Source organism: Loxodonta africana, chromosome 8 (genome assembly GCF_030014295.1).
Source record: "Loxodonta africana isolate mLoxAfr1 chromosome 8, mLoxAfr1.hap2, whole genome shotgun sequence".
NCBI lineage: Eukaryota > Metazoa > Chordata > Mammalia > Proboscidea > Elephantidae > Loxodonta > Loxodonta africana.
Genome location: NC_087349.1, coordinates 93235125 through 93262502, shown reverse-complemented (window position 1 = coordinate 93262502; position 27378 = coordinate 93235125). Strand labels below are relative to the sequence as shown.

At 41.7% G+C, this 27378-nt stretch overlaps 1 protein-coding gene across 6 annotated transcripts in view; it reads left to right on the top strand.

Moving 5' to 3' along the window:
• Nucleotides 1–27378, top strand: part of PDE1C (phosphodiesterase 1C) — a 604116-nt gene that overhangs the window by 145179 nt on the left and 431559 nt on the right. For all 6 annotated transcript variants that reach the window (XR_010322749.1, XM_064290125.1, XM_023544312.2 and 3 more), the window contains exon 3: nucleotides 7201–7372. Coding sequence is in view for 5 of the 6 variants with exons in the window: in XM_064290125.1 (XP_064146195.1) it covers nucleotides 7201–7372 (172 nt within the window). In the remaining variant the exon portion in view is untranslated. The remainder of the gene's footprint in view (nucleotides 1–7200; nucleotides 7373–27378) is intronic.

The following is a 27378-nucleotide window of genomic DNA, read 5'->3' as shown; positions in this document are numbered from 1 at the left end:
GGAGCGGAAGAGATGAGGGGGCTGAATGGAGCTGCTCATTTTTGCACCTGAGCCACATTATTTTTGGTACCCTAAAGGCTTAGTTTACCTGTGATTTTTCTCATGGGGTTTTTTTTGACATTATTGAGAGACCTGCGTGACTCTGTTTCAGTAATTTTGCTTCATTTAGTCAGAAACATTTCATGCTTTCGAATTCAGCTTAAAATAAATCAGAGCTGAGGGATTTTTCCTTTTCATTTGGTCAGAGCAGACCTTTCCAGTGCCCCTGGAGAGCACTCTGCCCACATTTGTGGAGAATCACAGATGAATTCTTTCCCACTCTCCCAGGATTCAAAGAGGAGAGTGTTTGATCCAGAGGGCTCACACCAAATTGAGTTGGAATGAGCTGCTGCAGGGGCCAGTTTTGACCTTTCTGAGGCAGGAATGAGTAGCAGAAGTGTTTTTGGCTATATTTTCCAGGATACCAGGACTATGTGGACACTGTATACTGGGAGCTCTTGAGACCAACTTCATATTTTCTTGTCCCACTTTTCATGCTCTGCTGCACTTGCCTTCTCCAGATTTTTGCCCTGGGGATTCTCTGAGGATGGAGAAATACTCACATGTGGGTAGAACTGACCATTAAGGAGTTAACACCCCATGGAGTTACTTTTTTTTTTTTTTAATAATTTTAATGTGCTTTAAGTGAAAGTTTACAAATCAAGTCAGTCTCTCACACAAAAACTGATATACAGTTTGCCACACACTCCCAATTACTCTCCCCCTAATGAGACAGCCTGCTCCCTCCCTCCACTCTCTCTTTTCCTGTCCTTTTCACCAGCTTCTAACCTCCCCCCCACCCTCTCATCTCCCCTCTAGGCAGGAGATGCCAACATAGTCTCAAGTGTCCACCTGATCCAAGAAGCTCACTCCTCACCAGCATCCCTCTCCAGCCCATTGTCCAATCCAATCCATGTCTGAAGAGTTGGCTTTGGGAATGGTTCCTATCCTGGGCCAACAGAAGGTCTGGGGGCCATGACCACTGGGGTCCTTCTAGTCTCAGTCAGACCATTAAGTCTGGTCTTATGAGAATTTGGGGTCTGCATCCCATTGCTCTCCCGCTCCTTCAGGGGTTCTCTGTTGCTTTCCCTGTCGGGGCTGTCATCGGTTGTAGCCGGGCACCATCTAGTTCTTCTGGTCTCAGGATGATGTAGTCACTGGTTCATGTGGCCCTTTCTGTCTCTTGGGCTCGTAATCGCCTTGTGTCCTTGGTGTTCTTCATTCTCTTTTGATCCAGATGGGTCGAGACCAATTGATGCATCTTAGACGGCTGCTTGCTAGTGTTTAAGACCTCCATGGGGTTACTTTTGTCTGTGACGGATGACAGCCAGCAGGTAAATATTCCCTCTTTCATTGCTAAGGAGGATAATTCTGAAAAACATCCTCTACAGCTCATCAAGTGAGCCCTGTAGGACTTAGCCCCAGTTGCCCACAGTGTTGATGACTCAGTATAGCCCCTGTGTGTTGGCTTTCCTTTGGTTCCTGGTTCTGCCTATCCCCTATTCCTGTTTCCTGGAATCACTTCCAAAATAAAGTTACCACAAGCCTTGGTTCAGGGTCTGCTCTCAGTAAGGAAACTAGGCCATGACCATATGTTGAAAGCAATTCAGGATGGGCTAAGAAAGACCCCATTTCTCTCTAGATAAATGGTTTATGACATGGTCATATCCTCTGCTCATTCTTCATAGTATATCTCCTGTGGTATATTTTTATTTATAGCTGTTGAAACTCATTTTATTTTTGTATATTGAAAAGCAGTCATCATTAATTAATTAATTCATCTCTTCAGGGCCTGCTGAATATAATCATGAGTTCATACTGATATTTCCAGTTCAAATCCAACACCACAGAGTTCTTCTTTACCTTCTCCCATTGCCTGTTTGTATTTCCATTCTCCAGTAGTGAGAGCTCTGGCACCCAACACCATCATTACATTTGCTCATTTGCTGTATCCTACAATATGTATAACATGGTTTGGTTTAGAGTTACTACTTCATGATTACTACTGACATCAAACCTACTAAGGGAAATTCCAGATTTCTTTGTCCTGTGTGTGTGCCTAGAATTGCCCTCTCTAAGGGTAGACAATCAGAGTATTGTATTCAAAAGATTCTTAACTTTTGTTTTCTATTATGGGTGTTATCAATTTTGATAGGCAGGTTTGCTTCTCTTTGTATTTAATTTTAGGATTTAAAATTTTTATTTCATTTTGAATATGAAAACATTTACTAGTTAAAAACTATATACAAATGTGAAGTCTCTCATCTCTATCCTAACCTCCCTATTCCCAACTCATCCCCTGTAGATAACCATTTTCGTTGTTTTATTCTTTGTGTGTCTTTTTGTAAAAAATAAGCAAATACTTTTACTTGCAAATACGTTTTTGCAAAGATAAGCAAAAACAAATATTTACTCAAGAGATAGGATAATATAAATACTCTTACGTATATGTCTTTTTTTTTTTCATTTAACAATACATCCTGGAAATCACTCCTTATCAGTTCACAGAGTTCTTTTTCTTTGGAATATTACTCAGTGGAATGTAGTTCATTGTATGAATGTACCACAGCTAATTCAACTGGCCACTGGACATATTTGTTGTCCTAGATTAAAGAAGGGTTTAAGATGATAAATTTGTGGGTGGGGATGTCCGTTGTATCAATGGGAAGAGGCTGGTCACGGAGTTTCCTAAGAAGATGAGATCATACTCTTAAGCATGGCTTCCCCCAGGCCCTGTAGGTGGAAAGAAGCCTGTACTCTTGGGCAAATCCTAGCCTGTCTCTGAGGCTCAGTTTCTCAGCCCAGTTCCTTCCAGCTGCAGCCCCTGACCCTCTTGGAGATGTTTTCTAAGACATGGTCCTCCTGCCTTTGCTCTCTTCTCTCCCTACTTACTACTTAGGAGAACTTGCACAGTCACTCTTCCATAGGGGACTATCTATCATATCTCTGTCCCTTAAGGTTTGAATCCTCGTCTGCCTCCTGGAGATGCTGCTGTTGCCTGAAAAAGTTCAGGTTGAAACTCATTGTCTTCCCTTTCCCCTCATCTCTTTCTCCCTCTTGAATGATCTATTTCTCCTTTCTGTATTGCATACTTCTACTTTCTGAATGATCTATTTCAGAAATAGATAATTGTAATTAAAGTGTTGGGTTCAACTTTAACTATTTCTCTTCTTTATGCCTGGCCATCTGCCCTTCCTGCCTCTAGATAAACCCTTCCTCATCTCTTGCCAGATACCTTCCCTAGCTGGTCTCCAGACTTCCAGTGTCATCTCCTTTTCTCCCTCCAGTGGAAAACTGAGCTTTGTAAAACAGATACATCTGTTAAAAAATTACAAACACTTTCTTTTTGTCCACAAATTAGCTGGCCTGGCATCTGCCATTTCAACCTTATCTTTCTCTACCATAATTTCATTAATTATATATTATGAGCTTGGCCTCGTAGTGCCAATACAGAGATAAGAAGCTCAGTTCTGTTCCCACCTCACAGGGCTCCCAGTGTCTTAGGGGAGAATTGTTAAAAAAAAAAAAAAAAAGACTACAGAGTGGTGCTTGGCTCCTGAAGACCTAACCCAGAATCGGGCTAGGTACCAGGAGGCTTTTTGGAGGAGCTGGAGCCTGAGGTGGGTTGTGAAGATGGCTAGATTGAACAGCGTGGGTGCTATTCAAACATAATCAGGGGCAGAGTTGGGGCAGGGACTGGTTCATAGTCCTTCTGGGCAGAGAGAATAGCTCAGAAACATGAGAGATACAGAGCTGTGTCTTTCGACTGGAGGATAAAGAGGGTGTGAGCAAAACGTGGGATAAGGGAGTGTAGAGGAACGTTCCCATTGGGCCCCATGCTTGCCTGTTTGAGAGTACGTACCACACCTTAATGACATTTTATTCTAGGTACTTTGTAATTGGCCCAGCTGACCTTTGGTCTTATCTCTGGCTACTTCTCGTGTCATTTTGCTCCAGCCTTAATAAGCTGCTTCATTATACTTCTGAACCTTTGCACACGCTGTTCATACTGAACACTCTTCCCTTTCTTCCCTGCATGCTGATCCTCTGTTCGTGATTTAGACCCAGGTCAAAGATCACCTTCTCTGTGTATCTTTCTGGGTCCTCTGGTATCCCATAGTACCTTGCCCCTTAGTTAAGGTGTATTATCTATTTATTGTGATTTTTTGTGGGTAGAGTGGTTCCCAAGGGTAGGAATATTGTGTCATTTATCTTTCTATTTCTAGGGTCCAGAATGGAATCTGGCACATCAAGGGAATTCAATATGTGTTTGTTGAATAAATAAATGAAAGGATAAAGGGAAATATGCAGAGAGTTTATCATAAGGCTTTCGCTTAGACCAAATTTAGGAAAACAGGATGCTCCTATTGTTCTTCCTTCTAGAACCAGACTCTAGTTAACATAGAACAGATTTTAATTAACACAGAACCAAACCTTCATCAACTCAGGACCAGATCTTATTAAGATAAATGTGTAGGACGTTAAAAAGGCTGTCTTGCATTTCAGGGGCTGGAGGGGTCTCTGTCCTCTCACTAGTGTGCTTTAATTTTCTCTTGGTTGACACAAAAGCAGTTTGGATGTGAGTGACTTGCTGACTCATGGGTGTCGTTGAAGAAGGCTCAGGCATCCTTGTGAGGTGCTCTGCTTTGTGTGTGAAGATCTTTTGATTTTAGCGTTAGCTACCCTTCAGGCACTACCGATGAGGGTGATTTTAGCTGTGGTGGGCTACAGGTGGCTAGGCAGGCATCTTCATGTGTACACAAATCTATTTTCTACCCACCTGTTTCTCGCACTGTGTGCATTAGCTGGCATTACTCCTTACCCCTCTAAGCACGCCTCTCATTCTCATAAAGACCCTTTGTGTGAGTTAGAGAAAGATCTCCTTTTGCATAGGTGGACAAAGCTCTGTGAATGCATGACTTGGTGACCTAACAGTGTTTTTGTGCAAGATAAAGGCTTCCTTTCTCCTGGGTGGAGAATAGCCTGCAAAAGCAATGATGATTTACAAAAAAATTAAAAAATTGCAATGATAGTACATAGAATTCCCATATACCCCATAGTCAGTTTCCTCTGTTATTAATTTCTTACATTAGTATGGTACACTTGTCACAATTAGTAAACCAATATTGATACACTACAGGTAGTGTCTGACTTACAGTGGGATTTCACTCTGATGACTCCAGTGTAAGTCGATTCAGGCGTAAGTCAAATCTCTCTCTCTCTCTCTCTTTTTTTAGTTTTCATTAGTACTGCCTTTTATTTTAACCAAAAGGCCAGCAGTTTGAATCTACCAGGCGCTCCTTGGAAACCCTATGGGGCAGTTCTACTCAGTCCTATAGGGTCACTATGAGTTGAAATCGACTCAATGGCAATGGGGTTTGGTTTTTATTATCGGTATCTTTATAAAGCCAATCTTTACTTGTCTTTGGGGGTTGGAAACTTACATACAAACTTACAGATATATTTTAGTACATACACTAAAAAACACACAAATCATAAAAGTTTATTCTGACAATGAAAAAGAGTTGGATGATGTTGGGATTTTGTCAGATGGGGTAATAACTCCACTTGTGGAAGGTTCTGGATCATCTGAATTATCTCTGGGAATGGGCATGGAGTTGTCTGTATGGTCATTTTCTTTTTTTCTTTATGTATTTTGCAGTAACATCTCACTGTTTCCCAAATCTGCCTGTTGACTTCAGCAGAGTGACCAGCATTTGGGTCCATGTTTTCAAGCAACTGAAGCCCCTGATTTAGTTTAGAATAGAAAACTAAATCTATATGGCAATGTTTTGAACAGTAAATCATAAAATTTAACATCTGAAAGTCAACATCTGAGAATGATAACAGCAGCAAATTATGCTCTACAACACTGTATGTAGCACATATTACTAACGATAAGATGTCCAAAAAATGAAAAGAAAAAGTATGGTTGTAAATGCAGTTTGTTGGAACTCGAATACGTCGTAAATTGGGGATTACGTGTATTATTTTAACTAAAGTCCATACCTTGTTAGAAATCCTTACTTTTTACCTAATGTCCTTTTTCTGTTCCATGATCCCACCCAGGATACCGCATGACATTTAGTTGTCATGTGTCCTTAGAGTTTGCTGGGCTGTGACAGTTTCTCAGACTTTCCTTGGTTTTGATAACTTGGCAGTTTTGAGGAGCACTGGTCAAGTGTTTTGTAGAAAGTCCCTCAGATGGGATTTGTCTGATGTTTTCCGCATGACTGTTGTGTGCTGCGAAGTTGATTCCCACTCATAGTGACCCTATAGGACAATGTAGAACTGCCCCATAGGGTTTCCTAGGCTATAAACCTTTATGGGAGCAAATCACCAGGTCTTCTCTTCCATGGAGCTGCTGGTGGATTCAAACCATGGTTAGCAGCCCAGCACTTAACCATCGTACCACCAGGGCTCCTTTTTCCCCCATGATTAGACTAGGGTTATATGTTTGTGGGAGGAAGGCTACAGAGGTAAAGTGCCATTCTCATCACGTCATGTCAAGGGTGTATACTACTAGAATGACTTATCGCTCTTTATTGTTGACCTTGATCACTTGGTTGATCAGACTCAATTTTTTTGACATCATTTCCACTTTATGTCTGCCTTTAATGTTCATCTCATATTTTTGAAGTGTTTGTGGTGTGGGATATCAATAAAAACGCAGTGTAAGTTTCCTTGAATCTTGATCCTGCAGAAAAATGAACCTAGTTCTTAGTTCTTAGACAAATCATGAGACTTGGGCCTTGGGCAAACTGAGTTCACAGCAAAGATTTGTGTCTGAACAGCTTCACTGTCCTCTAAAATGGCAGTCGTTTGTATACCTCCAAATTGCCGGATAAATATCTCAGGTAGATACCTGTGATTCTATCAAGAGTTTGGGGTTGGATGACCACTTCAATGAGACTAGGATGTATCTGTAATACTTAGTTATGAGACAAAATATTCATGCTATAAGCCTATTTTCTGCATACAAATTAAAAAATCCCTGATTACTCCATAAGTCTTCTGGAGTTTTCTTATGTTGGTGGAGATCATAAGAAATGAATAGATGTTCCCACTCTGCTTTTGAAAATCCTGAGTTGGGTAAAGCAGGACATGGGTCGGCTGGTGACTCACCTGCACACACTTTTTCATCATTTCCTCATTTCACAGGGTCTAAGTCTCAGAACTGTCTATGGAACTCCCTCATTGACGGACTCACAGGAAATGTCAAGGAGAAGCCACGGCCAACGATTGTCCATGATCCCCGGCCACCGGAGGAAATCCTAGCTGATGAGCTGCCACAGTTGGATAGCCCCGAAGCCCTGGTGAAGACATCCTTCAGGTTTGGTGGATTGCAACTCAGTTTGTTGCTTTTTTGTTTGCTTATGGAGTTATTTCAGTCCAGTTGGATGCATAGTTAGAGTGGCCAGCATATTACCTCATTTCTTTGCATGGAGCAAATTAAAATAGATGAAGGATGTTGGAATTAATGCTGGCTGGACTTCTGGCTGGATTTCCTGAATGTAGTGAAGATCATATCAGTAGTTAAGTTGCTGTTGGTATTTAATTGGTATTGGCATTTAAATGCTGAGGCGAAGGGTTTCCTTATGTTGGCAATTTGAATTGGATTAATGAGTCTTGCTTCAAAGAAGGATGATGCATTGAGATAAGTGCACAGAGGAAAAAGCACGTGGTGGGAATTAATTCAGCTGTGTGCTTTTAGAGCCTCTTGCTGGGGGAAGATGTCTGGTTGTAAGAGCTGTTAGAGGTGCTGCCTTCTGAAATGAAGCAAGAATCTTTGTGTGTTTTTTCCCAGGTGTCTGTTTACTCTGTTCTTATTCATCGTTTAGCCTTGCATCTTCCTGTATTTTTTTCTGTATTGTACTCCATTTCCATCATAACTCTGTCCCTTACCTTTTCACCCATGAATCATATTAAATAAAAATCAATCTGGCTGTGGATGTGGCATATAAAGGTGGTTTTTTTTGCTTTTTTGTTTTTTTTCTGAGTCTTTCAAACCCACTTCTTAAATACATGGTGCTACTAAAAAAAAAAAAAAAAAAAAATTTTTTTTTTAGTTTTTTTACTGGTATTAGAAATTATGCTTTAATTATTTTGCCAGTCTGCCCTCTTCCCTTCTTTTTCCTCTGTCAACCTAATTTAAAATATTTCATTTTTCTTTACACTGTATGCTTTCCTACTCTCCACGTGTCTGGTAGAGCATACAAACCTGGCTTTTCTCCACCCATAAGCAATTCAGATAACTTTTGGAGTCTGTGAAATATATTTGAAAAATGTGCTCTATTTTGTATCACAGTGATGCGTGTAATTGCTCAGTAAAAGCCATTTCATTGTGTGAAGGTTCTTAGCGTAGATTAAATTATAGATGAGTTCTGAAGAGGAGTGATGAACAGGGGTTTGGATTTCTTTATATAACATGGGTGATGCTGTGACAGGACAAGAATTGCAGGCAAATGCTTTTCTTATTCCTAGTAAGGGTTTGGTTATTTCATTGTGAGGTTTTATAATTCTTTTTTTGTTGTACTTTAGGTGAAGGTTTACAGAACAAACTAGTTTCTTATCAAACAGTACACACATTGTCCTATGACATTGGTTAACAACCCCACGACATGCCAACACTCTCCCTTCTCAACCCTGGGTTCCCTATTACCAACTTTCCTCTTTCCTCCTACTCTCCAGTCCCTACCCCAGGGCTGGTGTGCCCCTTTAGCCTGTTTTGTTCCATGGGCCTGTTCAACCTTTGGCTGAAGGGTGAACCTCAGGAGTGACTTCATTAGTGAGCTGAAAGGGTGTCCAGGGGCCATACTCTCAGGGTTTCTCCAGTCTCTGTCAGGCCAGCAAGTCTGGTCTTTCTTTCTGAGATAGAATTTTGTTCTACATTTTTCTCCAGCTCTGTCTGGGACCCTCTATTGTGGTCCCTGTCAGAGCAGTCAATGGTGGTAGCCAGGCACCAACTAGTTGTACCAGACTCAATCTGGTGGAGGCCGTGGAAGATGTGGTCCATTACTCTTTCAGGCTAATCTTTCCCTTGTATCTTTAATTTTCTTCCTTTGCTCCTGAAGGGCTGAGATCAGTGGAGTATCCTAGATGGCCGCTCACAGGCTTTTAAGACCCAAGACGCTACTCACCAAAGTAGAATGTAGAACGTATTCTTTATAATCTATGTTATGCCAATTGAGCTAGATGTTCCCCAAGACCACGGTCCCCACAGCTCTCAGCCCAGCAATTTGGTCCCTCAGGGAGTTTGGATGTGTCTATGGTACTACCGTGACCTTGCCTTGTACAGTTTATGCTGGCTTCCCCAGTATTGTGTACTGTCTTACCCTTCACCAAAGTTTCTACTTATCTATTGTCTGATGTTTTTCCATCCGTAGTAACTATCAAAGATTGTTTCTTTTTGTGTAAACCTTTTCATGGTATTTACAGTAGTGGTCTCATACAATATTTGTCATGTTGTGATTGACTTATTTCATTCAGCATAATGCCTTCCAGAATCATCCATGTTATAAGGTGCTTCTCATCGTTTCCTTCATCGTTGCATAATACTCCATTATGTGTTTGTACCACGGTTTGTTTATGCATTCATCTGTTGTTGGGCATCTAAGTTGTTTCCATCTTTTTGCTATTGTGAACAATGCTGCAATGAATATTGCATATATCTATTTGTGTAACAACTCTTATTTCTCTAGGATATATTCCTAGGAGTAGGATTGCTGGATCATATGGCATTTCTATTTCTAGCTTCTAAGGAAACACCGTATTGTTTTCCAAAATGGTCGTATCATTTCGCATTCCCTCCAGAAATGCATAAGAGTTCCAATTTCCCCGCAGCCTCTCCAATGTTTGTTATTTCCTGTTTTATTGATTTGTGCCAGTAGTGCCAGGGTGAGATGGTATTTCATTGTGGTTTTGATTTGCATTTCTCTAATAGCTAGAGATGGTGAGCATTTCCTCATGTGTCTGTTGGGCGCTTGAATGTCTTCTTTGGCGAAGTGTCTGTTCATTTCCTTTGCCCATTTTTTAATTGGATTATTTGTCTTTTTGTTGTAAAGGTGTTGGATTTCCTTGTAGATTTTAGAAGTTAGACCTTTGTCTGATTTGTAATAGCCGTATTTTTTTTCCCCAGTCTGTAGGTTCTCTTTTTACTCTTTTGGTGAAGTCTTTTGATGAGCATAAGTATTTAATTTGCGTTGTGAGGTTTTAAATAAAATAAAACCCACTCACCTAGAGAAGTACATCCTATGAGCCTGCGATTCTCTCTGCAATTGGTTGTGGCAAAGGCGGGGGTGGTGAATGGCTTCCTGGTCTATGTGTTCTCACCTTGGCTTGTTTGTAGAGTCAATCTCTTTATATACAATATTCTCATAGTTACTCCTTCTATCCTGAACCATGTCCATTGTCCTTATCAAGGACCAGCTAAAGAGTCATTGTCATGAAAGGAAAATCTTATTTGTTTGTCTGACTCCAATACCATCCCTTCTCTTTACATTTCACAGTGCTCATTAATAGAGAGAATGTATTGATGGCCATGAACTTCGTTTGATGTGGTAGTTTTATCATATAGCAATGTCTTAGTTCCAGAAGGAGACAAAATCTTAAGTTTTTTAAGCTCAGGACTTCTGGTGTCATGTAACAGCGTATTAGGAAGGACACAGCAGATGCACATATGCCAGCCCTCTAGCAATTGGAGGTAGTAATCCATTGGCATTTGTTATTTATTTATTGTTCTCCGTAATAAAATTGCGTGCTATTCTGAAACCAACCTTTCTTCCAAAAAGATGGTTGATTTCGATGGCAATGTTAGTTGTTAAATATCCTCTAATGCAGTTGTTCTTAATGGCAATAGTCATAATCAGTTGTGAGATTGGTTGTGTGTAAATTATAGGTAAAGTACTGAAGTGTAGGGACCATTTACTTATCAATAAATAAATTAGAGCAGAGTCCAAGATCACCCTTGTAATAATGTCACTTGTTTTCCAAGTGCTTCTTAAATTGCAAAGAAAGGAATGGAGTTGTAGCTGGATTTTAAATAATGCTTATAGGAGTGTGTCACTCATGTGCTCTTACCTCCATAGTGTGACTCAAAGAGTGACAAAGCCTGAGAACTGCTGACTTCTAGTGTTAGTGAGTCTAGAAAGTCTATGAGGAATGGTGTTATACCCCCACATTTTTTAACTTGAGGGGTGATGGATGATCTCTGCTTTCAGTCCCTGCTGTCACCACCAAGGGACACACTGTTGCCTCTGAGGTTGAAGTGTTTGGTTCTTTTCTCTGATTCTGAAATCCAGAACCCCTCAGCCACCCTGCCCTCTCTGTGTGTATGTGCGAGTGTGTACTTGCACACAGAAAACCAAAAACCAAACCCAGTGCCATAGAGTCAATTCCGACTCATAGCGACCCTATAGCGACATATCTGCCCCCAATTAGTGGGTCTGTTAAAGAGACCAGGGCATGCGATTGTTAACATCCTGCTCCTCTCAGTTCTGAAGGGACTTGTCCTCTTACAGCTCCTTTATAGGATCGTTTACCACAGAGAGACCCAAGTAAATGGAGAGCTTTGGTTATTCCCTCTCGTTCTCTTGTTCATGCTTAGAGGGCAATTGGAATCTGGGGCCACTAAATATGGTTGTCAGCCTTTATTGTCAAAGAAGATCCAAATTGCAATGATGATAAACCCCACGTGCCAGAATATTAGGCAGGACATCTAGTATTCTTTCTGGGTTCTTCTCCCTAACTGTTCTCCAGGACCCCCAGCTTACTGACAGTGGCTTTAGAGTCAGCTCCTACCATGTTCTGCCTCCTGCCACTGACAGGCAAGTGGGGTCTCATGCTGAGGGTAGACTTTCTGACCTCACTGAAATTATGAGTCTATGTCATCAGCCCTCATCTCCTCTTCCTTGTGGTGTCTCTTCTCATTGGTTTCTGTTGTCTTTTCCTAACACCTGGGCTCTGAGCCACCACAGTTTCTCTCAGCCATGTCCTAATGACTTTGATCCTCAAAAGGAAGGACACAGAGACTTAATTCTGCTTTTTCCCAGAAGTCTTTTCTAGTTCTTTGCAAACATATGGAGGCAAATATATACAAGCTGACCACAGGATAAAAATCACACATTTGCTTTATATTTGAATAATATTTTCATTCAGGTTGTTCTTTCTAGATCAAAGGGACAGTCTTCCCTAAAGGTAAATTCTACTCTCCCTTCCCAAAAGTAGACAGTGTTTATAAATTTATAAATGGCAGATTAAAAAAAAAAAAAGTTCAAAAGTTTTTCTGTTTCAGTCTCCCCCAGGCTCTCTGTTACAGTAATAAAAATAATAACTCTTCTTGTATTGCCAGGCATGATGCCAACACCACAAAGACGATGCCCATTTTAGAGGGGAAGAAACTGGCCCAGAGATGTTTCTGATTGAGTTCAAACACAAACTGTTGGTTCTGATTGAGTTCAAACATAAACTAATAGGGCAATTGCTTATAGGTTGGTGGTTACCAGTGGCAGCAGCAAGGTGTAGCTTGAGTAGACTTTAGGCTCTACCTAAACTCTATGAGCCCCTGGAATCCCACCCCAATAAATATATCATCTAAAGCCCACCAAAAAATTGTGCTTGTGATGCAAAGACAGCTTAAGTCCCTGTCTTGCAGCCAGATTGTCACCTCAGTGCCTGTCCTGCAAACCCTCTGGGGCTGCCATTGGTGGTCAGCATGTTTATTTATGTCATATTATGTCTAGCTACCAATAATGTTAGAGGATATGGCTAAAAATTAGAATTTGACACACAGATTTAGCATTAAAGACTCTGGAAAGTGAGCGGCATCACTCTTCCCCAAGGATTATAAGTGAATAGTTAAAACACAAACTAGTGGTTCTGAGTTGAGGTGTGTGCAAATACCATCTCAACTCTGGATCCATTTCCTGACACTCCCCTCTCATCCCTCTCTTTGCTGTGCTGTGGCAATGAGACAAATGTCTTAGAACAGAGCTCAGCAGAAGTTTGAGAGGAAAGTGCTAAAGCTTGAAGGGAAGGTTCTCTTCAACCCTGTCCAAGTTCAAATCCCAGCTAATATCCCTGGAGAGTAATACAGGTTAGTGCTCTGGCAGACTGTGGGCCCTAGTCTTTATTGTCCATGAAAGGGAACGTTCTAAGCTGAACAGCTACCCAGGTAGGGAAAACTCAGCTTCTGAATGTGGCTGTCCTGTGTTGTAGTCCCAATTCTATTAAAAAAAAAAAATTACCATCAGCAAATTGCTTTGTCTCTTAGAAGCTCTGCTTCCTTAACTCAAAATTGAGAGTTGGCCTAGAACAGTGGTTCTCAAACTTGATTGTGCATCACAGTCACCTGGAGAGCTTGTTGAAACAAATTCCTGGGCTTACTTCCTCCTCTGGGTGGGGCCCAATAATTTGCATTTCTAAGAAGTTCCTGGAGATGCTGATGCTGCTGGACCACACTTGGAGAACCACTGGACTAGATGATATTTCATTTTTTTTTGAACTCTAAAATCTTTTGCTGTGTTTATTTGAGCAGGTCACTTACCTAATGTGGCCTGCGTTTTCTTATCTTTGAAATGGAGATAAAGACTTCTGGGGTTGTTGGGAGGATTTGAAGGGGATCATGTTCATGAAAGAGAGAAATGGAGTACCCGGCATTTAGAACGTGCTCAGAAAGTGTCAGTTTCAGATTTCTATTCAGCACTCACTAGAAACCTCAACTGCATGCCCGTGGGCATATGTGCGTATATACACAGACGTGTGTGCACCCATGCACATGTGGTAAATAGGATCAGACTTGGCTTTTGAGGCTCCAGATGCAGACACTGTAGGCCCCAAAAGCTCACCGAACCTCTGGATTGAAAGTCTGCTTTCAAAACCTGAGACTTTTAAAAGGAAGAAAGTGGGAACAATACCTGAATAAAAAGGCTTCAGTGCCTGGAAAGTAGGCCTGCCTGGGAACTTCACCCCAGTGGCTATTCTCCTTGTTCTTTGTGTCCTGCCCCTTTGTGCCTGTCACTCTGCCTGGGTTTTTCTTAAGAGAGAATAAACTGAATCTGGGGCTTCAGCAAGAGAGACAAGTCCAGCCACCTGATTAGTGATGAGAAACTCACTACCTGCCCTGGAGGATACAAGTGAACAGGAAGGAGCCACTGAGAGCCTTTCTCCAGCCTCTGCTGGGCACATTTGCAGAGGTGGGACCCAGCTCAGATTACACTGAAAGTCAAAGAAACCAATGTTTATCAAGCATCTGCTATGTGCCAGGCACTGTGTATTCATTTGTGCAGTGCAGTCCCCCTCCTCCAAACCCTGCCAAGATGAGTATTGTTGTATCACTTGTACAGATCAGAATCTGAAGCTCAGAGTGATTAAGCAACTTGCCCAAAGCCACCCAGCAGGTGGTGGAGCTGGAGATTTCAGGCCAGTATACTTGGCTCTAAACCATGACCTCTCCACGAGGCTCTACTACCATTGTGTCACCTTTGCCTGCATGTTGCTAGGTTTGTCATTGGTGAGATAAGATACTGTGATTGGTTGTACTACCTTGGGTATGCACTTTGGGTATGGACTTTGATGCTTCTCCTATGAGACTGACCCTTTTCCATTGCACTCATCTCCTTTTTTTGATCCAGACTTAGGTTTTTAATTCACCCACCCGTTTTCAGATAGGAGCCCTTCTCAAACATTATGGTCTAAATGGATTCCTTGGGGGATCCTGTTATATGTAGATTCTGATTCAGCAGGTCTGGGGGTGCAGCCTGAGATTCTGCATTTTCAACAAGCTCCCAGGTGATACAGTGGCCTGAGGACCACCCTTTGAATAGCAAGGCTCTGAGGCACACTCCATTCTAAGCTCTTCCAGTCCTAAGGATTGGTAGAAAGAAAGGGCATGGGATTCGGAATCCCAGTATTCTAAACTATGTGATTTGAGTTATGGTTTTGATTCTCAGTTTCCTCATTTTTCAAATGGAAACAATCAAATAAGAACACAAGCCTTGAGGGTTGTTGCTAGGGTTAAGTGAGCTAGTGAACGTGACAGCCCTTATTCCTTCTCTCCCAGTTTTCTGTTTAGTAGTGGCCTGATGCTCCACACCCAATCCCTTCTTCTGTGTGTTGTGTTGTGAGCCCCAGGCTGGGAATATGAGCCCAAGGATACTTCATAAGCAAGGCTGGCCACCAGCCCAACTTCCTTGGGCAGTAGTGGAAACTCTGAAGCTGCTCCAGTGCATTGGCCATCTTGGTTACTTATCTGAATTCGTGCGACTCCCAACATGGGTTGACTTGCCAGGTTTTGAGAATTTTGAATTTGGAAGAATAGTGTGCTCACTCCCTAGAGAATCACTGGGGTTTTGATGAGCTTCTTTTCCCACTTAGAACTGACTTATTTGGGTTTTGGCAAAGGCTTTCCAGATTCTATACATAGCTGACTAAGAATACGTTCCAGGGAGCAAAACTGCACTGAGCCAACACCCTCTGCTATGGATGAGATTAGGGCCTTGTCAGATCCCATTGAATGGATTGTGTTTTCCCTGCAGAATGAAATCAGTGAACTCGTCCTCATTTTGGCTTTTGGCAGTCATTTTTCCACAAGGGGCTGCTGCCAAGAAGCCGGTTTCTGACTTGATTACTTTCAGGAAATGTGCAATCTGGCTGATGATATGGCGTGGTGTGGGGTGGTGTCCCCTGCAGCTTCGGACCCCACCCCAGGATGAGTCATGGGTTAAAATTCCCAATTAGCTCATGGGAAGTCTGGCTATACATCTTTCTCTGTCACCATGTGCTGGTTACCCACTGTGAACTTTTGGGGACACTTACTCCCCTGACTTACCACTGCCTCTGTAGAGTTGGTTCGTACTCCCTGCCCCCACATAATCTTTACTAATCCAAATCAGTAGAGTCTTCCTCAAGTTTGCCAAGGGAAAAAAATGGAAGAATAGCTTCTGAGTATTTTTTTTAGGGCTGGCAAAGTTTATATTGCAACTGTGGCTTCACATAAAGGAAACATTTAGGTCTCCATAAGCTTTTCTAGACAGATCTTCAAGTGTAGAAAGTTGACAAATAATAATGCAGACACCATCCCTTTTGCATTCTTCCTTGTCCTTCCACTGGTATTTTGGGAACAAAGGGGTCTGTGGCCATGAGAATACACCTGTCACATCTCCAGCTGCTGGGAGTAGACTTGATCCATGGTCCCAGCGTCCGTGAAGGAAAATTTTTCACTGCTAGGGCTGAAGCTGTGCTCTCGGTAAATGACTGACTCAGTCAATGCTCTCAATCAGTGACTGAGCCTGTCTGGGATACTAAGGCAGTGTTCCTGGGAGAAGCGGGACTCTTCTGATGGTGTATTTGACTTAAGAACTCCTTGATGGCCTTGTTGAACTTCCTTTAGAACGGCAGTGCTATCTAAGGGGCTTCCATGAAACTGTCCTTCCTTATGTCCTTCATTGGGAATCACACCCAGCTCCTTCCCTTTTTTCTGTCCCAGGCATTTTTCCTGATGAATTTCTTGCATGTTTAATCCTATCTTGGCACTTATTTCTCAAAAAACCCAGGCTAACACAGTCTTGTCCCATGCTGTAGTTCTCTGCTGTCCTGCTACTTCCAGCTCTGTACTGGCTTGGGGTAGTCTCTTTATTTGATTTTGTATTTTATATTTGCTGCTGCGCCCCCTCCCCTGCCATGGGTGCCAGTGATGGGGCGAACATGGGACAGACCACAATTTCCTTTAGTACTTTGTACTTTCATTGTCTACAACAAACTTTTCTGGAGTGTTGGGATTAACTAAAGAAGCTACAACATAAGAGGGAAGAATTTTAAATTATACCTGAAATATGACTGTTTCCATTGTCCAGGGGAAATACTCAAAAATGTTGAACTTGGTATACAAGATTGGCTTATGGACACACTTGAGTTCCCAGACAGCAGGCCTGTCTTCAGGGCCAACTTCTCCTGGAGAGAATTTTCTTCTCCAAACCAGAGCACATTCTCACCAGTCTGTAGTGGAAATCCAGGCCTCTTGCCACAGAGATGAAGCCTATCTGAGGTGTCTTCAAACCCTTAGTGTATGCCTAAAACATAATAGCACGTAGGAGTACATTTTACAAAGTGTAAGCTATTCATCCAAGAATAACCCCACTGGAAAGAGCAGGAGCTTCAGACTGTCAGGTGGGGTGGCACACTTCTGGAATCCCCATTTAATCTCCCATTGTGAAGTTTAGACAAACCTTCCCATGCTTCCTGATTAGCAATAGGAACTTCTGCCATAGACCACACAGAGACCTGAAGTATGTAGAGAATCCTAAAGTTCTCTCTCTAAATGAAGGAAGGCAACTTGAGGATTGTGATCTCTCTGGGCCAAACAACTCCCAGTGGTCAATGGGGGGAGCATGGCAAATGCATTTCTTCATTCCAGCTACTTAAGCAATTACTTCTTCATTGTATATAACCTGTTGTTGTTATTGTTTTTGTTGTTGTTGTTATTGTTAGTTGCCTCTGAGTTTAGCTCTGACTCATGGAGACTTTATGTATAATAGAATGAAACATCACCTGGTCTTGTGCCATCATTATGATCATCGATATGCTCAAGTTCATTGTTATGACTTGTATCAATCCATTTCATTGAGGATTTCTGTCATTTTTGCTGACCCTCTACTTGATCAAACATGATATTCTTTTCTAGCAATTGGTCTTTCCTGAAGATGTGTTCAAAGTAAGCAAGACAAAGTCTTGTCATCCTTGCTTCTAAGAAGCATTCTGTTTGTACATAACCTGTACACTTATAATTAAGAGATTTTCAGTGGAGCTTCATGTGTGAAGGTAGCACTTAGAAGATGTGGAGGTGGGAGCAGCAGAGTCCTGGAAGTCAGCGGTGTAGCATGAGGTTGAAGGCAGTCTGTGCTCCCCCTTGAGTACCTTCACATCTTGGTTGGTAGCCTCCTACCCACGTGCTCCCTGAACACTTTGCAATTCCCCCCTTCTAGGATCTCTGACGTTGCCCTGGTCTATATTCCCCATTAGACACTAATCTTTCAGGCAGCAATGACTGACATCCTGTGTCCCCTGGCACATCATAGATGCTCAGTGTGTGTTTGCTGGTTGTATGAATGGTCTCTGGTTTTGCAGTCCAGGTCATCTTTTCTGCTTTAACCAATCAGCCTAAAATTTGAAGGGTAGTATAATTCCAGGAGCTACAAATACAAATTCAGTACATCTCAGGCCTAAGAGATATTCCTGGTTGGGAGAGAGAGCAACAGCAGAAGTATATTTGCAAATACACTGTAGACTTCAGAAGTCTTGTAGAAAGGAAATGTGTCAGTAGAGTGCAGCGGAAGTCAGCTTTCTAGGGGCTACCTCCATCAGATTCCTTTCTTTGCTAAAGATTTTTGACTTGGCTTCTTAGAGGAGAGAGGGTTTAATCATGTGAGTAATAGGGTGTAGGGGGCTATGTTACAGAGAACCTACTTTATAGGTTGATATCATAACATAAGAAATACCTATGTAACAGGGCCACAGTTTTCTCACGGTGTCCCAAGATGTGCAGAGAAATGTAGCTTCCTGTTTTCCTTTTTCATTGAGCTGAGAGCCCCCACGTTACTGGGTATCAGGAGGGAAAAACCCTACATTTTAGTCAAATATCAATATGAACCTATCACTTGGGTAGTGCTTTTTCGGTTGCTGATTTAGTTTCTTTAACTAAAATGCTCACTCTTTCAGATGTCTCCCTCTCTCCCTTCACACCTTGCCAAGATGGTGTCTGGGTTTGTGGCTTCTCATTCTGAGGCAGCTGGAGGGAAGGGTTCTCTGGCTCCCTCTGCTGACAATTACCATCTGGCCTCCCTGGCTCCCTCAGCCCTACCTGTCTTGCCTGGCAATGCTTCGGAGCCCACGAAGGTCTGATTGTGATTCTCATATGGTTCTGGATCCTCTGACCTAGCCTTTGGCCCTTGGCTACTTTGTTCCCAAGTAAACCTCATTGCCCAACTCCTCAGTCACAATCTCAGTGAACTTCCCAGGTTTGGCTTCAGGAGATTGTGGGAACCTCTGAGACCTGTCCAAACCCCACAGAGCTTAAGAGACAACTTGGGACCGCTCCCTCCCTTTGTCTACCTCACCGGCCACTGACTTTACTTTGATGTGGACCCTCCGATTTGCTGATAGCTGTGTCCGTCTAGAGAGAGAAAAGGGAGGCACACAGGTCTCACCCCAGCCTCTTCTGCCCCAAAAGACCTTACCCCTGCATTTTCTGCCTCTATTTCCCTTCTTCCTATAACCTCATAAGTCAGAAAGCTTTCCACTTCTTCTACATTCTATCCTCCTCCTTCTCAATACCAGGCCTGGGCAGTCGTAATGGTAGATGCGGTAAAGAGACAGATTGGCCTACTGATATGGGACCCTACACTGGGAAATATTTCAAAAACACCATATGTTAGCCCACACAAACTTATGGCGATGAATGACTTTACTGCGTTTTTTTTTTTTTTTGCAGTGAAAATAAAGTATCCTAAATAAAAGTGAAATAAAACCCTGTAAAAGTGTGCCCTGTGATATGAAAATTTGTATATCACTTGGTTGGTGATTGGTACCTGTCCACTGTATCAGGGGCCCCCAGTTCACATTATTCACCTCACAATAATGTGACCCCATGCTTTTTGCTCTGAAGGAATTTGTATTCCTACTTATAGCATTGGGGCAGGGATTTTACCCTTGCTAGCAAGAAAGGAGCCATTTCCTTCTTATTGTTGTTGTTGTTAGATGCCATTGGGTTGTCCTCCAACTCGTGGTGACCTCATACACAATGGAAAGAAACACTGCCTGGTCCTGCACCATCCCCGTGATCTATTGAAGATCAGACCATTGTGATCCATAGGATTTTCATTGGCTGGTTTTTGGAAGTAGATTGCCAGGATTTTTGTTCCTAGTCCATCTTAGTCTGGAAGCTCTGCTGAAACCTGTTCAGCATCATAGCAACACGCAAGCCTCTGCTGACAGATAGGTGGTGACTGTGCATGAAGGGCATTGGCTGGAATTGAACCCGGGTCTCCTGCATGGAAGGTGAGAATTCTATCACTGAACCACCAATGCCCCCAGTCCTTTCTTATTAGAATCTTTCTAATAACGAATGGTGTCCTCCCATGCAGGTGCCCAGTGCAGGCTCTGCAGTCACATCCTGTCGGGGCACTGGAGCCACATGGGGTGAACTGGGCTAGTACATACACCACACCAGGACCACACATGGATTAATGAATGTGTTCAATGATGCTCAGTGTACCATGAAACAGGACACCCTGGATCCTGATGGACATAAAAGGGAAGTACAAAGAACAGTATGAACCAGGCCTGGGAGACAGGAAAACATTTCATATGTGGAAGGGACTGTTTGACTTGCATAAGGCAGGTGAAGGGGAGTCAGTATTGGAAAAGTAAGTTGGGACCAGATACGTAAGAACCTGGTTTGTCATGAGAAGTTTGGATTTTATTTCACAGGCCGAAGAGAACTCTTAGTGGTTACCTTTGGGAAAGCAGAGACTATATACTTTTTCATTAAGCTACAGAATTAAGAATTATGTTTCTGTGCCTTGTTCCTCTATACACATGCCATCAATGTGAACATTTCCCGACCAGCAGGAGAGATGGAATAATGGAGCTGGAGAACAGCACAGGGGACTGAATGCCTGGACGTTCTTGGTGCCTGGAGGAAGTGCATGGACAATTTTGTGAAGGAACCTCTGAAAATAAATCTTTCCCCATGGATTGGAGTAGAGACAATTATTTATTACTTCAAAATGCATTAATGTTTGTTGAATAGACAGCCTTTCCCCATTTATTGGTTACTGTTAAATGTAGTCAGAAGTGAATTTGCTAGGATGAGTTACTTGGATGAGACCCTGGATGTCAGCTCTGCTAGGGGCAGATTGCTCTTGGCACAGAGCTACAGCTTGTCCTCATTTGGAAGAGGTGATAACTCTGGTTCAGTTGATGTGGCTCTAGTACTTGAAGGCAGACACATTGCAAACTGCCCAAGAGTGTGGCTTGTGGACTCTCCAGAGTCAGAAACAGAAGACGTGAATCAAAAGCAAACTTGGATTAGAGATCCAAAATTGTAAATCTGGACCTGTTCATCCTTTTCAGTTTTTGAAAATGGTCCAGATTTAGATAAGAAGAGTGTGTGTGAAGAAGCAATGAATTATACTTACTTAATTGTGTGTTTGTCCAATGTCCTGCTAATTATTCTATCCTTGACTGTATCTGCCCATGTCAGGGTTGAGTTTCTTTGGTGGTTGAATTTTCAGGGGTGACACTGAATCAAGTTGTAGTGTCTTGCTCTCAGCCAACATATTAAAAAACCAAACTTGTTGCCATTGAGTCCATTCTGACTCGTGGCGACCCTATAGGACAGAGTAGAACTGCCCCAAAGCATTTCCAAGCCAACTTATAGGTACCGACATTTAAGAAAGGCTTTTGAATTTTTAAAAAAATACTTTGTTTTGACAGTTTTTTAAAAATTGTGGTGCAAGTGAAAGTTCACAGCTCAAGTTAGTTTCTCATACAAAAATTTATATACACATTGTTATGTGACCCTAGTTGCTATCTGTATAATATGTCAGTATGTTCCTCCTCTCCCTCCCGAATTTCCTGTGTCCATTCAACCAGCTCCTGTCCCTTTCTGGCCTCTCATCTCGTCTCTGGACAGGAGCTGCCCATTTAGTCTCGTGTTTTTTTATGTACTTGAACTAAGAAGTGTACTGTTTACGAGTATAATTTTATGTCTTACAATCCAGTCTATTCTTTGTTTGAAGAATTGGCTTCGGGAATGGTTTTAGCTCTGGGTTAACAGAGAGTCTGGGGGCCATGTCTTCTGGGGTTCCTCCAGTCTCAGTTAGACCATTAAGTCTGGTCTTTTTACTAGAATTTGAATTTTGCACCCCACATTTCTTTTGCTCCATCAGGGACTCTATATTGTATTCCCTGTCAGGGAGGTCATTGGTGGTAACTGGATACCATCTAGTATTTTGTCAGTTTTTAAACCTCTGAAAAGTTGCAAGACTAGTGTAATGAACAACTGCCTATCTTTTACCTATACTCACCTTTTATCACGTTGCCACACTTGCTTTATATCTTTTTTTTTTTTTTGATGAATTTTTAATCTTGTGTTGTAGACTTTGTGACCTTTCAGTTTCATCTTGTATCTCTTAAGAATAGGACCGTTTTCTTACATGGCCACACTAGAATGACCAAATTCAGGAAACTGAACATGAATGTAACACCATTATCTAATGTAGAGCCTATATTCAGATTTCACCAAATGTCCCAATAATGTCGTTTATAGCAGTTTCTTCTTCTGGCCCATGATCCATCCCAGAAGCACATATTTCATTTAGTTACCTTGCCTCTTTACTCTTCTTTAATCTGAAAGGGTTTTCAGCTTTTCTTTGTCTTCCGTGACGTTGATGTCTTGAAGCAAACAGGCCGTGTGTTTTGCATCGTAGAATGTTCCTTTATGTGTGGTTTGTCTGATGTTGCCTGGTGATTAGGTTCAGGTTACTCATTTTTGATGAGAATACTATATTAGTGATGTCGTGTCCTTCTCAGTGCAGAATATGGAGAATTGCCAGTTTGTCCCAGTACTGGTGATGTTAACTTTGATCATTTGGTTAAGATTGTTTCCCCAATTTCTCCTGTCAAGGCATCTTTCTCCTCTTTGTAATTAAGAAATAGTCTGTCAGGAGATATTTTGAGACTATGTAAATAACCTTTTCCCAAACAAACTTCTGTGGGGTGGTTTATCATCACTTGATGATTCTTGCCTAAATCGATGGTGATTTTCTAAGTTCATCATCTTTTCATTAGATGATATTTGACAGTAAATAAGAGCTTTCCGTTTCTTTTTTAACCTACCTGCTTATCTACATTCCTTTCTATATTTTAGTCAGGGCTTCGAACTAGTTGGTTCTGGTTCAAACCCCTGCTGAGAATTTGCCATTTCCACCCCAGGTGTGCTGAATCAGAATCTACAGTTTAATAATATCGCCAGGTGATTCTTATGTATAACTTCCCGGGAACTTGTTAGAAATGCAAATTCTCAGCAGGGAACTTGTTAGAAATGCAAATGCTCAGCAAGGGTTCAAATCAGAATGAACCGGGTTCAAAGCCCTGGTTTTAGTACGAGCGTGAACTCTGGATTCTTTTTATTCAATACTTTATAAGCCATTATATCTATATCCAACCTGGAGCCCAGGGGCTGTTGATGAGAGAAAGGCCACAAAGGCCATGCAGAGGGGAATTGTTGGTGATCTCTCAGTCTAAAGTGCATCGAGCCTGTTTGTTGTTAAGTGCCATCAAGTCAGTTCCCACTCCTAACAACCCTATGTACAACAGAACAAAACACTGCCCGGTCTTGTGCCATCCCCACAATTGTCATGCTTGAGCCCATTGTTGTAGCCACTGTGTCAATCCATCTTGTTGAGGGCCTTCCTCTTTTTCACTGACCCTGTACTTTACCAAGCATGATGTCCTTCTCCAGGGACTGATCCCTCCTGATGACACATCCAAAGTATGTGAGATGTAGTCTATCCATCCTTGCTTCTAAGGAGCATTCTGGTTGTACATCTTCCCGAAACAGACTTGTTTATTCTTTTAGCAGTTCCTGGTATACTCAATATTCTTCTCCAACACCACAATTAAAAGGCATCAATTCTTCTTCCTTCTTCCTTATTCATTGTCTAGCTTTCATGTGCATAGAAGACCACTGAAAATACCATGGCTTGGGTCAGGTGCACCTTAGTCCTCAAGGTGACATCTTTGCTTTTCAACACTTTAAAGAGGTCTTTTGCAGCAGATTTGCCCAATGGAATGCATTTTTTGATTTCTTGACTGCTGCTTCCATGGGTGTTGATTGTGGATCCAAGTAAAATGAAATCCTTAACAACTTCCATCTTTTCTCAGTTTATCGTGATGTTGCTTATTGGTCCAGTTGTGAGGATTTTTGTTTTCTTTATGTTGAGGTGTAATCCATACTGAAGGTTGTGGTCTTTGATCTTTATAAGTAACTGACTTGAAGGACAAAGATGTGCATCAGCAAATCCAGGGTCTAACCCTCCTGCCCTACCAGTGGTGTGAATGGGAGACACACCTGACCAGTAAGGGCTCTCTAATCTGGTAGAAAACAATGTTGTTTACCTGGACCTATTGGTGCCACTGAAACTACGGAAATTTGCAGGGTGAAGAGAATCCTATAGAGTGGGCTGGGAGAAGAAGTCAAGCAGAGAAAGGAGTTCAAATGGGTCATCTGAACTTTTAGCAGAATCTCCCGGTCTTTCTTTTTTTACTGTCCTCTTTCTGTCCGTTTAGTCCCGCTCACTGCGCCTGATGACCAGTATCTGCTGACCGTGCCAACACCTTCGTTATGCCTACATCTTATCAATGAGAGATTCATTGGGAAACACATGAGGTCTAGTTTTAATCCCGGCTTTGTTTCTGGCTTTCAGTGTCACCTTGAGTATGCATTTGTCTCCAGCTTTACTTTTGGTGGTGGTGTGTTGAAAGAGAGAGAGAAGTTGACAGACACAGAGAGAGAAAGAAACACAGAGAGAGAGAGACATGGAGAGAGAGAAGCATTTATCTATCTAAGAGAAGGACCAAATCCTAAAACAATTTTTATTTTCTAACACATTAAACAACATCAGTGGCATCACCAGCAACCACCGGTGAATTAATTCCCTTCTTGCTCTAATGTCATCTTATCCCAGTTGAAAAGCTTGCCTTTTATTGCACCTTGTGGTCTCTATCCTCTTCAGATTTATTGTCTACCTTCTGTTTCAGTGGTTCCTAACCCAGGCTGCACAACATACTGAAGAGCTGGCCCCAAAGCAGGTGAATTAAATCAGTATCTCTGGGGTAGGACCTGGGAGGCTCTGTGTTTCAAAGGCATTTGGTTATTCTCATGTGCATACCCAGGGCTGGAAGCCTCTACTCCACTTGCACTTCAGGCTCCCCCTTTGGCCTTCTCTTCCTTCTCCCTCATCCCCATTGCCTGGATATGTGCTGATTCCACAGGGTGCCATTTTTCTAATGACCATTAAGGCCTTTCTTGACCGTAGTCACCAGATATGGCCTTTGCTCCCCTTTCCTCATGGGACATGGTATTTATCTGGGATGAGTGTCTAGAGTTTTGGAATAATCACAAAACACTCCCCCGCCCCCGAGGTGCCATATGTCCATGCCGTTTTAGATAACTGAAGTGTCAACAAATGTCCCTTATGTTGTCTTTCTCCAAAAGCCAGTCCAACAGAATGCAGGCTTATTGCATGTTTTCTTTGGGAGAATGTGATATGTGGAAACTTTCAAAAGCCTGCTAGGCACTGACTATTTTTTCTTACTATTTCAATGGCTGACATGTTTTCATCACCCTCTGGATAAACTGACTTTGAGATATCACCTTAGTTTCTTAGTAACCAGTCCTCCTTTCTTCTTTTTGTGAAATTTTGTCATAAAAATAATATACTTAAAAAAAAAATACTTACCTTGTAGGAAATTTGATAAATGCTAATAGAAAAAAAAACCCCAAGTATAGTCCCTGATATATCATTTTGGCATTCTTCCTGAAGTCTTTATACCTATGCCTTATTCCTATAGTTGTAATTATAGTGTGGATACAGTTGTATCCCAATTTTCTTCACTGAACATTTTATCTTAAGCATTTTTCCATGTTGCCACATTGTGTGTGTGTGTGAGCATGTTGAGAGTTTATTTTTCCACATCACTATTGCTGCACTATAAGTAAAATGAAATCCTTGACAACTTCAGTCTTTTCTCTGTTTATCATGATGTTGCTTATTGGTCCAGTTGTGAGGATTTTTGTTTTCTTTATGTTGATGTGCAATCCGTACTGAAGGCTGTAGTTTTTTTTTTATCTTCAAGTCCTCTTCACTTTCAGCAAGGTTGTGTCTTCTGCATATCGCGCAGGTTGTTAATGAGTCTTCTAATCCTGATGCCCCATTCGTCTTCACAGAGCCCGGCTTCTCTGACTATTTGCTCAGCATACAGATTGAATAAGTATGGTGAAGGGACACAACCGTGGCACACACCTTTCCTGATTTTAAACCACATAGCATCTCCTTGTTCTGCTTGAATGATTTCTTCTTGGTTTATGTACAGGTTCTTCATGAGCACAATTAAGTGCTCTGGAATTTCTGAAGATAGGTAACTAAAAGTGGAAACACTGGGTCAGAGGGCTTCTTATAATAAATCACATTATAAGAGAGCTCCTGAGTAACTCCTTTCAATGGAGCTTCTTCCATCAATTTCCACAAGCATTGAGCCCCTTAGATTGCATGTGACAGTGCTAATTTCTCCCATCTTTGAATTGTCTATTACTATTTTTCTTTCCAATTCGCTTGTCCTCTCATGAAAGCCGTATAGTGCCCATGCAGGCACTTTTTGTCCTTTGCTGACATACTGCACACAAAAGTAATATAGTCATATGTCACTTAACGTCCACGATGTATTCTGTGAAATAGGATGTTATGTGATTTGGATGTTGTTAAACATGGCTAAACCACAAACAATAGCATTCGCTGATTTTCTACCTTCTTGTTGTTTAATAACCTTTTGTTTTGTTTCCAAATCAATCCTTCTCCTTTGCCTCTTGCTGCTGCAATCACTAGCACTGGTTTTGCTGCATTTGGGAGCCATGACGCATATCACAGTAATATTTTCTAAAGAAAATTAAACAGAGAGATAATGCTGTAACATGTGTGAGATTGGATGCTTTGCCTATGAGTTGAAGCATACATTGTTATATGGTAAAATTTTTATTTTTAAATAGGGAAAGTTCCCATGAAAATAAGGATAGAAAGTACACTATTTACTTAAGCCAGTAACATAGGTGTTTATTATTATCAAGACATATGTATTATAGGTTATATACATAGTATGCCATTATATGCCTGGCAGTGCAATCACTTTGTATATAAGAGACATGAGATACACGTGTTGTGTGCAGGAAGCTGTTATGTTTGCTACGTCTGGTTACATCCACTAGGACCTGTATTCTGATCAAGATTTCTGAACTCTGTTATAACCTTATGGGATGACAGACGTTTATGTGGTCAGATGTTGCCTGAATGGATGTTACGTGGCATATGACTGTAGTTACATTTTGTTCAGTTCCTGGTAGATATTCATGTATCACTCTTTTACATACTAGCAGAGTAATTTTTTTTTTTCCAAAAAAAATTAAGCGACTCGCCCAGGGATGCACAACAGCAGAGCCAAGAGTTCAACCTTCATCATTTTAGCTCCAAAGCCTTTGTGCTCTCCACTCACTCCACTAGCTTTCAGGAG